Raw genomic sequence first — 14,121 nt, 5'->3', positions numbered from 1 at the left:
CTGTTTGACCTTATGTGGGTGAGTCATTCTGGTCATGTTGTAGTCAAATAGCTACCAATGCTATCATCAAAAAAACAAAAAGAAAAAAGAAAAAAGTCTGTGATGCGCTGAAGCCGCAATAAGTAAACCGCGGTTTCGTGAGGGATTCGTGTAATCATTGTGAGATTTCTGTGGCCAACATCCCTGAGATATCGTTCAGGGGCATTGCATTGCGCCCATTGTTTACGTAACACCCATCCAATGGAACGGACATTTACCTCCTATGTTTATCTCCGCACGTTGCCCAGAATAACCTGTCACTCTGCAGCCACTGTTCGCCCGTTTCCTCCAATAGCGTGACTCTGCTATATCAGGGGGCGGGAACTCAATTAAAACAGGATGGAAGGAGGAAAACAAGATGTGACTGTGGAGCGGGCTTCACAAAGGACAGGAAACTTTGAGACATGTCAGGGAGAAGTGGGATCGAGATGGATGAGAGATAGAAGGAGGGCTGAGGGGCGAAAAGAATCGAAGTGAGGTAAGTAAATGGGTTTGAAGAACAAAACGAGCAAGAAACACATCGGAGGAGGAAGGAAAGTCCAGACATAAAGGGAGGAAAAAAGAAAATGAAAACATCCCAAAATGTTCCTACTTTAACTTTGAAATTCATTTATAGACGTGCTTATCATATCACTGGATAAACAATTGTGTCTTTGGTGTGTGTGTGTGTGGGGGGGGGGGGGGGGGGGGGCACAGATTAAGTGGTGAAAGCTTTATAATAAGAACAAAAGAAAAAAGAAAAACTCCCAAGCTTTTGGCTTTGGGTTGCTGTGCGGACCGACGGAGACAGCTTTGATGTGACACTGATTCAGAGCAGAGCACATTTGATCGGGCGGGCCTGCAAATGAATCAAGCCCTCATTGCGCATGGCGTGTGGTGCAGAGGGTTGCAAATTACACAACGCGCTGGGTTGAGGAGCCAGGGGAGGGATGCATGGTCAGCGAGCCCGCCGGATGGGCGCCCGATTGGCACGGCCAAATATCTGAGCAATTCTGTCGACCTCTGACCTACTGTACTTTTTATAACCATTAGGGGAACTTGCTGTTTTATATTTTACGAGTCTTATTGCTCCAATGTGTTCGAAACCTCAGCATTATACAGGTCGGGTCGAAACGAACTATCGGGGGACTTCTAAGGTCAAACACAATCCGCGTGAGGGCGAAACTAGACCTTTGGGATTGGGATTGGGAAATTATCCATATCAATGGAAATGATCTGTTCCAGGGTCAAACTATAACTATCATAAAACCTTTATGAACTGTATAGTTCATATACGTAACATATTAACTTTCTTAACTGTGTAAATCTATCTTTAGTGTAGTAGTAGATGTGCTAACCAATCGTCCCCCGTGCCGGCAGTCATGTAACGGTCATAGTAAAATTGTCAAAACAACAAAATACTCCGAATTCAAAGTGATGAATTCACATTGAAAACGTGCACAATCGTTTCTTAATAGCTCTAATTGTACAAATTAAGAACAGAAAATGAGTGGAACCAAATGGACAAATGTATTGGGACATCATCTTCTTTACTTTTACATGTCAGTCAGTCTTCTCTTAATACTCCTCGTTGAGCCTCATCCAGTTAAAAAAATGATGCTTGCCGCATTTTGGAATTAGCGTAAACAAAACTCAGAGGAAACACAAAAGAAATCGAAAACCACCGTCCACAATTAAGTGTTTGTTGAGCAAACAAGATTTGCCGAGGTCACTGCATGACGGCAATTGAGTTTCCAATTTTATAACCTCCGAGGCCTTTGACTTCAAGGTTCCACAATAATAACAACTTGTAACGTGATTGTCAGCGCACATGCCATTAGTGAGCCGCCACCCTCAAAATTTTTTTTTAAAAGGTCAGTCCTGCCACAGCGCGTGCCACAAATACGGAGCGCTGAAAACAATATTTTTCCCAAATAAACACCATATACTGTTATCTCTATGATATCTGATCACGTACAGTTTGATTGACATCCCACTACACATCGAACAATGAAAATTGTTCCTAATGAGATACAAGTGCAAGAAAGTGGCCAAAGTACACGCTGGTATTTCAGCAGCCCGCCGTTTGTTTCTGACCACACAGCAACGACCTTTGCTGTGTCACTTACACCATCGGATACAAGCCGACAAGATATCAATTCCGTGACCCCCGGGACCCATCCGTTTACTTTGGTGATGTCCTTTCCCTCTCTGGTATGAAAAGAATATGCCACCTAATGTGTTGTTACTGCGCATAAAGCCGGTCATCTATCATTGTCCACTTCTGCTAATGAAGCCCAGATGCGGATCTGTTCTTGTTTCACTCTATAGCCTTGTTCATTCGCTCTTTTGTTGTCAGGATTCCGGACCCACAATCCTGATGCTTTTTTTTGTTTGTTTTTGTTTTGTTTTTGTTGTTCCGGGTTGTCCCGGTAATTTCACACTCTTAAGGGTGAGTAGACGATAGGCCGCATGTATAGTTACACTGTTATAACTATTGTTGCACGCAATCACAAACCAAGCCGCACATGAAAATGTCCGTCTTGTCTCGAATTATATCTGTCGCAGAACACTTCCGACGCTAAACTGCATGAGTATTATGACAGCACGTGAGAGATGCAGTATCGAGGGCTTATTTGTTTTCATGATGCTGCAGCGGGCGGGCCTATCAGAGTGGGAGGGGCGGTTTTTTCTTTTTGTTTTTTTTTTAAATGAAGTTTAACTAACAGAACCAAATTAAAAGAAGCATTGCCGAAAGAAGTGGGTTGACGAGAAACACTGGAAGGTGGCGAAACGGGGAAATTGGACTTGTGTGATGCATTTTGGGGAGGAAATGTTGAACTGCGTCTCCAGCAGCGTGGTAAGTGGTCAACTCCGCTATGGGGCCTACAGGCTATTCGCATTGGGCATGCGGCATACAAGACTCGAAACAATTTTTTTTAAAGGAATAATAATGATGATTTAAAAAAAAAAAAAATATATATATATATATATATATATATATAAACAACTGTGTGAGATTTTAATGTTTAATTGAATTGAGTATTAGGTGAGGAAACGCGGTGTGGAAATGCGAATCGTCCCTGCATTACATGTTTAACTCATGGCCAATAAACAAAACAACTCCATTCTGCGCGTTGTGAAAACAAATGCGTACGTCTTCGGTCATAAATAAATGCTATTTAATTACGGATGTTTTTTTTTTATTACTATTTAATTTTTTTAATGAAAATTTAAATAAAAGTTCGTTATTAAAACGAAGCCTTAGTGGATTGTGCGCGAAATGAATATGCGGCCATTCAATCAATTAAGCGCACGTGTGATGTCAATCACAGCCAAGCGGTCCAGCTGCGCGCGCGTCGGCGTTGACGCTGAGCGAACGGGCCACAAAGTACGCGGCACACGTGTCGAACGGAGAGGAGAATCATGTTGAGGGTTGACTTTTTCACTTTTTATTATTTTCGCCATGGGAATATAAAGCTCGCCTCCTGCGTCGCTCACTATTGAGGCGGGGGCATGTCGGAGAAACAACTGGAACCCACGGACATTTTTGTCCAACCTGGCAATGATTTCGTGGACACGGTAAATTCGCTCATGATTCACAATAAGCCGCGTTTTGCGTTGCGCCCTCTCCCCCTAAAACGCTCGATTTGTGCGCTCAAAAGGCTTTCAAATGACCGACAGTCAACGCGGCGGCGCGCACATCAAAGTGCCGCCGGGGACTCAATCAACGTGATTGCTTGTGCTAGCAAAGCAGCTATTGAATTGCTTTTTTTTTTCATTCCAAATGACTTCAACGCAATACTTGAAATGTCAACTTTTTTTGTTTGTTTTGTTTTTGTTTGTTTTTGTCCCCACAAGTGCTGCTAATATTTGTAAGCAGTTCCATGTCCGTCTGCGTGTTCTGACAGGGTTCCTCTGGGTCAGAGGACATTTTTGAGGACTCGTATTCTCCCTGCTCCATGTCCTCCTCCAACCTCACTGTGACCTCTCAGCAGGGAAAAATCATCTGCTCCTCTTGCTGCCAGGAGATATTGGACAGATATCTCCTCAAGGTATGGCGTCAAAATACAGTGGTTAGGCTTGAGATAGGCACCAATATTTCACTGTTTTGTACATTTCAACACAATGTCATGCCCGCATTTCTGAAATTTCTGTTAAAGTCTACGACTAAACCAAGGTTAATTGCCACAGCAAAAGTGGGAATGGATTAGAAAGTCCGCATCACTGCAGACGGCGCACCGATCCGCTGAAAAAGCTGTGTACTTTCATTCCAATGTCACTGCCACCTAGAGGTTATGAGAGAGGTGTACACTTTCATTCCAATGTCACCGCCACCTAGAGGTTATGAGAGAGGTGTACACTTTCATTCCAATGTCACCGCCACCTAGAGGTTATGAGAGAGGTGTACACTTTCATTCCAATATGACAGGGGTACGTATGACTGCATATCCTGTATGTACAGTCGTGCTCATAAGTTTACATACCCTGGCAGAATTTGTGAATTTTTCTTTTTTTTAATAAAAAGACTGAACAATCATTCATTTCTTTACGGTTATGTTTTGTTTAATGATGATGCTTTTCTGAAATGCTTGACAGTTTAATTGGAATGCCATTAAAATAAAAATTTTCGCCTAGCCCTTGTTTTCTTTAAAGAATTGTACCCATCTTACAAATTCTGCCTGGGTAATCAAACATATGAGCACAAATGTTTTCTCATTCACTAAATAAAAGGCTGTGAATTTCAAAATAAGAGCAAGTAAATCAAAAGTATTACATGTTCAAATAGTGCTTAACTTCAGAGTAATTCTTTGAAAAACTACTTTGTTTTGATCATATGGGTAGAAGCAAAATCATGCATTGTAAAAATGCGTTATACATGGGTAGAAGGGTTTTCCAGAATTTTGAGGTCAACTTTGGGGGTGCGTATTATACATGGGTGCACATTATACACGTGAAATTGCGGTATTTCTTGTGATGTCACGTGTTAGGTGGCCAATCAGGTGCTTATATACTATAACAAGGAAGTGAAGTGAGCGCTGAAGCAGCCCGCCAGCTAAGCAACGTGCCTACGTATACCTCAAACTACATTTTACGCACAACTGGGATTCATTTTAGGGGTGCTTTAGCACCCTCAAACATGGGCTAGAAAGTATGGGTGCATGTACACACCTGGGCGTTTGCCATGGTCTTTAAAGCTATAGTAATCACTTTATTTGCTATTTAAAAATGGCTTTCTGCACACACAGAACACGCAGTTGCATCATAATTTGGTCTGAACTCGGTGTCAAACAGACATGCTACCATAGGTCTCTAATATGCAATGACAGTACAGTCTTTCTCTATTAGGGTTGTTGGGAAAAATTAAACATTGAACTTATTCGTTAAGGTGAACAATTTGTGCTGGCATGTCCGCTGCCTGTCATGCTGCGTGTGCAAGACATCACTTGGGAGACATGTCAGCTGCTATGTAAAAGAGAGACAAGTTTTCTGCAAACTGGACTACTTCAGGTAAGTCTACACTAACAGTATTGTGGGGGTTTATATCTCAAAATGTCATGTGGGTGTATACTGTAGAAAAAGAAATGCATTTATGACACAATTATCTTGTGAAGGAAATTGATGTTTACAGAATTGTGCAACAGAATCCTAACTCTATTTAGGTTTACGTAAAATAAATATTGTTCAACTGAGGTTTTTTCAAGAGTTCATGCAAATTCCCCCCCCCCCCCCCCCCCCCCTTTCTCCTTCAAAGCAGTGGCGTGACAACTCAACTAGCTCATTTGACTTTCATGTTTTTGTTTTTTGAATTTTGTAAGCCCATAAACCCAACTTCAGTGAATATTCGGGGTCAAGCACTAAAGGAAACAGAAGATTAACCCTAGATGATGCAAATACATTTAGTAAGGAGAACAAAACAGATAGAAAATGAATAGTCACGGTAACCCGAGATCATATGTCAAACTCTGGCCTGGGGGCCAAATTTGGCCCGTGATGTAATTATATTTGGCCCGCAAGACCATATCAAATGTGGCCCACCAGTATATAGCAGATGCGCCACTATTACTACAAATCCCAGAATGCTTTGCTAGTGTGTCGGCCCATCAGTCTAGACCAGCGAGCGCCCCTTCCCTTTCTGTTGCAGTTGTTAGCGACTCGGCTACCATTCTCCTTGAGCAAATTTACTTCCCCTTCCCAAAAAGGTCCAAACGAAAGATGGAAAAGGGTTAACTTCCAAGACAGGTGGGAGGCAGAACGTCTGTTCACTAAAGTAAAAGACCGACCTGTTTGTCGAGGGCGGAGCAACCTGGCTGGAACAAAGAATATATCATAATTGAATTCATGTTTTTGTTAATGCCCTTTATCAACTCCTAGGCAGGGAGGGACTGTTAATAGTTGGGATTTTTATTGAAGGACATTATTTTTTTGGGTTGTTTTGTTGTTGGCCTTTGAAAAAAATTAACATCAAAAGGAGGTAGTTGGAGATAAATAGAAGATGGAGTGACAAGAATTCATGTTATCTATTTAAATGCAAAACTACCAACAAATACCACTTATGTCTTTTATCGCAAATTTGATTTCTCGTCTTTATAATATTAGTTTGTTTATTCCAGATTCAGTGTTTAAGCAAAATTGAAGTTTGTTGTCATATGATAGACTTTCACGCTACATTTCTGCAGAGAAGGGAAACCTGCACATCACAGTGATTTTTCAGTCAATATTAAGTTTGGCCTGCGACGTTGTCCCAATTTGTAATTTTGGCCCACCGTGGATTTGAGTTTGACACCCCTGCCCTAGATGATGCAAATAAATTTATGAAGGAGAACAAAACGGTTAGAAAATGAATAGTCGTGTACTGAAATGTGTACTCGAGGCGGAATGGTGGACAACTGGTTAGCACATCTGCCTCACAGTTCTGAGGAACCGGGTATAAATCCAGCCTCGCTTTTGTGAAGTTTGCATGTTCTTCCCGTGCATGTGTGGGTTTTCTCCGGGTACTCTGGTTTCTGCTAGACTTTACACCGATCTGATCGGTATCGGCCGATAATTAGGATTTTATGCTGATCGGCTGATCGACTTTCATGTCATAATTCGCAGATCGGCTCCGCACAAGACATTTAACTCCGTCGCTGTGGCGTATAAATCCAAAAGCTAGTTTATTTTTAGCCTTAGTCACGTGTCTTGTGGCTCAGTACTGTAACTATCTGACGGCCAATAAAGTTTTTTTCAATCTTGAAAAAAATACGCCATCGCCGTGGGACTATTTTGCGGCGTCTCAGACAAACAACACGGAAGTTATTTGCAGTCTGTGCACAACTGAAGTACGTCGTGGGGAATCTCGGAGTTTAAGTGAGGCATGGGACTTCTAGTGAATGCCTTGTCCTATAAAGGGCATGCGATACAGTCCTTATTACACTTATGTTTTTGTATTCTTCATCAGGAAGTATGGAACGCGCTGTGCTCGTTGTGGCCGTAATATCTATTCCAGTGACTGGGTGCGGCAGGCAAGAGGCAGCACCTTCCACCTAGCTTGTTTCTGCTGCGCCACCTGTAAGCGTCAGCTGTCCACCGGGGAGGAGTGTGGTCTATTAGAGAACAGAGTCTTCTGCCGGCCCCACTATGATATTATAATGGAGAATATCCAACGCAACAAAGAAAATGGTGAGCGTATGACTGCAAACATAACGATTAAATGTCATTCAGTGTCGCATCTATAGATGTACAGGATCTACTTCGATCTAGTTAAGACATGACAAATTGCAACACTTGAAGTAAAATGGGGATTCGACTATAAGCATCCCAAAACTACACTGGAGAGTATTACAAAACCCAGACTGTTGGTTATCCACCCACGGTTAAAGGTGCCATATATTACCAGAACAACTTGGGATGAAATATTAGCTCTATGGTGCCTCAGTAAACATTTTAAATATGAATTAAAATCATAAACGCATTCCCGAATGTTGTTTTTCTGCTGAGAGGCTTGAAATCAGGTCATTGAAATTTCTCAAGTTTGTGTACGTCATTACAAAGATCTCCGCCTCCCTCTCCAAGCCATTGCTGTCTACAAAAACAGGTGCGCTCTCACAAGTGGGTCTTCTACACCCAGGCAGCCAAGCAGAGGAAAGGGGGCAGTCTTAGCCAAATATGGACAAAGCGGATACAAAACTGGGTCAAACAGAAGTAACTGTCAGAGGGGCCTTTTCTGGAGACTTGTATGACAAAACCAAGAGTTTTTATTTTTTATAAATTAATGAAATTGACACTAATTCTGTGATCGAGAATAACTATGGAGCTCTAACTGGCCGAAATAAGGTAAAGGTCCATGTGTGGTCAAAATAAATTGATTGAGTTGATAAATAATCCATACGATAATTTTTTTGATTAATCATGAGTTAACACGTTAACTTTGACAGCCCTACTTAAAATGCTAAACCATAACATACGGTGTGTTGTCTATAAAGAGCAATCAAAAATAAATGAAGACCAGGAAGAAAAAGATGGCTGCAGCACCATGTCCAGACCTGCTAAGAGGGCCAGGACCAGTTTTACTGTTGACCAGTTACAGGTACTGCATATGCTGTTAAGATGCTAGCCCTCCACTAAGCTTATTTTGGCTCTCGTCTCGAGTCGTGTTTTGTTTTACATTCGCTGAACATGTGGGTTTGGGCGCGACATGGTTATTCAGAGCACTGGTTACATGAGCGCCATGCCCTCCACTTTATACTCAGGTAATGCAAACTCAGTTTGCTCAGGAGAACAACCCAGATGCTCAGACTCTCCAGAAACTATCAGAGAGGACTGGTCTAACCCGCAGGGTTATTCAGGTGGGCCAAAACTTCATTTCCTGTAGTACTGTAATTTCAACACAGATTGAATGTTGCATGGCATCAGATATAATTTTTTCAGGTTTCCTTCATTCCCTGGCAATTTCTTTGGTTTCAGGTCTGGTTTCAGAACTGCAGAGCCCGTCAAAAGAAACACATCACCACAAATTCTGCCTCCAATACAATGACGTCACTGCCTACTGGTCAACTGTCACCGCCTCTGACGGATGATTTGCAATACATAACCTACCTTAATTCAGATGTCCCTCTTCTCACCACATTGACCTATATGGATGGTAAGAAACCCTCCTTTTTTGCACATACAGTGGGTACGGAAAGCATTGAGACCCGCTTAAATTTTTGTTATATTGCAGCCATTTGCTAAAATCAGTTCATTTTCCCCCCCTCATTAATGTACACACAGCACCCCATATTGACGGGGAAAAAAACAGAATTGTTGAAATTTTTACATATTTATTCAAAAAGAAAATCTGAAATATCACACAGTATTCAGACTCTTTGCTGTAGCACTCATATATTTAACTCGGGTGTTGTCCATTTCTTATCATCCTTGAGATGGTTCTACACCTTCGTTGGAGTCCAGCTGTGTTTAATTATACTGATTTGACTTGATTAGGAAAGCCACACCCCTGTCTATATAAGACCTTACAGCTCACACTGCATGTCAGAGCAATCGAGAATCATGAGGTCAAAGGAACTGCTTGAAGAGCTCAGAGACGGAATTGTGGCAAGGCACAGAACCCAAAGATCACTGTGGCTGAGCTCCAGAGTTGGAGATGGGAGAAACTTCTAGAAAGTCAACCATCACTGCAGCCCTCCACCAGTCGGGGCTTTATGGCAGAGTGTCACGACGGAAGCCTCTCCTCAGTGCAAGACACATGAAAGCCCGCATGGAGTTTGCTAAAAGAAAACATGATGAGACCAAGATAGAACTTTTTGGCCTTAATTCTAAGTGGCATGTGTGGAGAAAACCAGGCACTGCTCATCACCTGTCCAATACAGTCCCAACAGTGACCCATGGTGGTGGCAGCATCATGCTGTGGGGGTGTTTTTCAGCTGCAGGGACAGGGAGACTGGTTGCAATCGAAGGAAAGATGAATGCGGCCAAGTACAGGGATATCCTGGACGAAAACCTTCTCCAGGGTGCTCAGGACCTCAGACTGGCCCGAAGGTTCACTTTCCAACAAGACAATGACCCTAAGCACACAGCTAAAATAACGGAGTGGAATCAGAACAACACAGTCACTGTTCTTGAATGGCCCTGACTTCAACCCAATTGAACATCTCTGGAGAGACCTGAAAATGGCTGTCCACCATCCAACGTGACAGAACTGGAGAGGATCTGCAAGGAGGAATGGCAGAAGATCCCCAAACCCAACTGTGAAAAACATCATTCCCAAAAAGACTGACTGTATTAGCTTAAAAGGTTGCTTCTACTAAGCGTCTGAGCACTTATGGCTGTGTGACATTTCAGTTTTTCTTTTAATAAATCTGCAAAAATATCTTTTTTTTTTTTTTGTCAATATGGGGGGGGGGGGGTAATAAATTATTTTAGCAAATGGCTGCAATATAAGAGTGAAAAGTTTAAGGGAGTCTGAATACTTTCCTCACCCACTGTCTCAATCCAAATTTCCCAACGGAAACGTGTTCAAAACATTAACTGTATAGCTTGCACCATTTGAAGCAGTGTCAGAGCGTCGTAACTAAATTGAAGGTCATTTCTTTAATACTTACTTTTTTAAAGGGCCCGTATTTTGCCAAACCAAGTTTTTCTAGTATTTGTGATGTAATATTCCCGAGCAAGTCCTGTCAATATAACAAAACGCGTGCGCTCTCACAAGTGGGTCTTCTGCACGGAGGCAACCAATCAGATGAAGGGGCGTTCTTAGCCAAATATGGACAAAGCTGATACAAAACTGGGTCAAACAAAAGTAGCTTTTAGAGGGGCCTTTTCTGGACACTCGTATGACAAAACCGTTATTTTTATTTTTTAAAACTAAGTCCACGTTAGTCACTCTGTGGCGGTCTAAATAAACAAAATATGGGACCTTTAACCAATTATAAAGAAAATTGTTGCAAATTGTTGACAAATAATGTATCTATACTTTACATTTCCAGTACAAACTCCAGACCCACTTCTACTTCAGCCTCTTATCTCCCATCCACTGACACAACTGCCAGCCAGCCAAGCTTAAGACGCTGCCCACTACTGGAGAGGCGAGGTTCACCAATTCATTTTTTGTTTATTTTTTATAAAAACACACTGCGTATCCTTATTTTGGTGGCAGGTCAGCTGGAGCTTGTGCAAGCTGACTTTGAGCGAGAGGCTGGGAACACACTGGACCATCGCAGGGTCACCACTCGCCAAAATTAGCATTTGTTACTGTAAAGCTCATGCTTCCTAATGTGTTCCCATGCACTGAATAATCCTTCGGGGACACGGAAGTTAAAAAATGTCATGTTTGCTTTGTGGAATTTTGTTAAAAAAAGTATGTACTTGTATTTAATTTATTTGGAAAGTATGATGAAATAAGTCACTGATAATTAAAATGGATAGTTTGTTTAATTTAAGATTGTGACATTTAAGTCTCCACATATTTATAGGATGTAAGATGTCTGTTGTCCAAGAATACAAAATTCAGATCCACTGGTTTAACTGCAAATTAATACTGGAACAGTACTTAATTTTGTTGACTGCGAGACAAATGTACAATGATTGTTTAGCAAACTAAAATTGACTGATTGCTATGTGCAGTTCATGTATTCACATTTATATATTTTCACTAGGATGCCTTATCACAAACAATGTAAAACAGCAAAAATACATGGTCATTTGTTTAATATGAATACAGGAATTAATTGCACTTTTGTAGGACATAAATATGAAATGGATGCTGATCCTGGGGATTAAAGTCGATGGCCGTATACTGTATTTTGTTTGCAATGCTTCTTTGACTCTGTCACAGCTACTTACTGATATCACCTGACATTTCTTTATACACAATACACATTTACATTACTTTTACCACTTGGGCTACTTACCAAAGTGTACCCAGTTGGCTTCTTAGTAGTCTTATGTTTTGGTGTTTTACCCAACTATATACAAAATCTGCATTTACTATATGTACCTTGGCAAGGTAATCTTATAATTCTAACTGTAATGTATGTTCTTGTAGCTTTATGTACCGCACAGGATGCTAAAGCAGTGAACATAATTAGGTGCTCCACTGCCAGTAGCTGAAAGAGCAAACCTGGAGACGAGGCACTGCTCCTTATTAGTTTATTCCTCCTTTTTGTCTGCAGTCGAGACTGTTGGCCCAGCAGACCACATCGTGGAAAAGAGCTGATGCCACTATACAGTACATCAGAAAATGTCAATTTCAGTCTGTTCTCATTTAATGCCATAATACGCTCAGGAATGGGATGTGACCTACCTAACTTGATGTGCACAACTTGTGTGTAAACTTGCACAACCAAATCTGAAGCAGGGAATCTGGGTGACACATCCTACATCTAAAAGATGATTGTATCTTCAAAATAATTCCAAATTAAGGGGTTTCCTGTCAATCTGAGATTTACAAAAATGAATCCACTCAAAGCAGAGCACCCTAAATCCAGGTTTTACAGACCAGTCGCACATGTTCTTACTGGCACAGACAAATCGCAGCGCATCACGCTTGTCAAATCACTGCACTGGTTACTCGTCAAAACTGTTTTTAAAATCCTCGTGTACAAAGCTTTCCGTGGCATTTCACTTCAGTAGGCCTATGTAACAGACATGCTCTTCTATTACACTCTGGCAAGAAGCTCTAGCAATTGCAGTCTAGTCATTCCTCACAAAAACACAGCAAGGGAATTCAGCTTTTTGTATCTATGCCACGCATCTGGAACAAACGAGGTGCATTGCTACCCGGGCCATGCGATGCTGGTGATGCCAAAAAAGCAATTGTCAACAGTCTGGGTCGGATGGGTGTGGTGCTAAGGAAGCATTTTCCTGATTGAAATATATATTAGTCGAGAAGGGGGGCGGAGGGGGTTGGAGTGTCGAGGAAATTCTCTTCTCATCAAAATCCTTTTGACTTCTGATGACCAGCACATATTTAAATGTTTGGCGAAGTTGTCAAAGGAGGGTATTTGTGTTTGCTGAAGTGTCCGCTACAGGTGTAATTCGGCACCTTGGTTATGAAGTGCTGCGTTCAAGTGTGAAAATATAATCCATCTTTAAACGGGCACTCGATTCTTTTCTGTGCACCCTGGACTAGAAGCAGCTGTCATTGGCCCAGCAGTCCAAGAGGGTGCGGGTGAGCAGTGGCTCATTTTAAAACAACAGCCCTGTTGAAGCCCATAATAATAATAATAAATAATGGCGGCACAGTGCCCGACTGCCTCACAGTTCTGAGGACCCGGGTTCAAATCAGGCCTTGCCTGTGTGGAGTTTGCATGTTCTCCCCGTGCCTGTGTGGCTTTTCTCCGGGTACTCCGGTTTCTTCCCACATCCCCAAAACATGCGTGGTAGGTTCATTGAAGACTTTAAAATGCCCATAGGAGTGAACGTGAGTGTGAATGGTTGTTTGTCGATATGTGCCCTGCGATTGGCTGGCGACCGGTTCAGGGTGTACCCCGCCTCTCGCCCAGAGTCAGCTGGGATAGGCACCGGCACGCCCGCGACCCACGTGAGGAGAAGCGGGATGGAAAATGGATGGATGGATAATAATAATAATAATCATAATAATAATCATAAATTAGATTGCTATAGCGCCTTTCATGACTGCCAAGGACACTTAACAAATGACCAAAAAACAAAAAGGGGTTGAGTGTTTATTCCGAAAGCCATAACGTAATAACAGCCCTTAATGAGCCCTAATTACTGAGCACTTACATAATACTCAATTATGTTATGGGCTTATTACATTTTTAAAAAGGTTGCACTGTGCGCTACATGGTCGAGACCTGGGGTTTCAAACTCAGTTGTAGTTCCGGGGCCACATTCACCTCAATTTGATCTCCAGTGAACCTGCCGAGTGTATTTTTTTGTGGCCTAATAAGCTAATAAATAATGACTATTCCCAATTTTTCTCATTTTTGGGGTGCAAATAAAATACAAGCACACTTGGAAAATATTCACATTTATTGATTACTGTCGCCAGTCTTGTTTCAAATAATTTGAGCAATCTGAAATCAATTTACAAAAATGAGTGTAATTTCAATAATATTATTATTTATTTATTTATTTTTTATTTTAATTTGTGTGCAA

The 14,121-nt window shown here is 41.6% G+C and overlaps 1 protein-coding gene across 2 annotated transcripts; it reads left to right on the top strand.

Annotated features, from left to right (window-relative positions):
* Positions 1-396: 396 nt before the first annotated feature.
* On the top strand, positions 397-11,649 carry LOC133411645 (LIM/homeobox protein Lhx8-like). 2 transcript variants are annotated; one of them, XM_061694239.1, is made up of 8 exons: positions 397-517; positions 3,930-4,073; positions 5,408-5,529; positions 7,460-7,680; positions 8,484-8,587; positions 8,751-8,846; positions 8,965-9,142; positions 10,986-11,649. In XM_061694239.1, the coding sequence occupies exons 2-8, from the start codon at positions 3,981-3,983 to the stop codon at positions 11,060-11,062; spliced, it is 891 nt and encodes a 296-aa protein (XP_061550223.1). In that variant the 5' UTR covers positions 397-517; positions 3,930-3,980; the 3' UTR covers positions 11,063-11,649. The 2 variants fall into 2 exon arrangements, with proteins under 2 accessions (XP_061550223.1, XP_061550222.1); XM_061694238.1 differs by lacking the exon at positions 397-517 and adding an exon at positions 2,797-2,878.
* The last annotated feature ends 2,472 nt before the right edge of the window (positions 11,650-14,121 follow it).

The sequence above is a fragment of the Phycodurus eques genome, chromosome 13, assembly GCF_024500275.1.
Source record: "Phycodurus eques isolate BA_2022a chromosome 13, UOR_Pequ_1.1, whole genome shotgun sequence".
Taxonomy (NCBI): Eukaryota; Metazoa; Chordata; class Actinopteri; order Syngnathiformes; family Syngnathidae; genus Phycodurus; species Phycodurus eques.
Note: the sequence above shows the minus strand (reverse complement) of the source record. Positions and strands in the feature narration are given on the sequence as shown.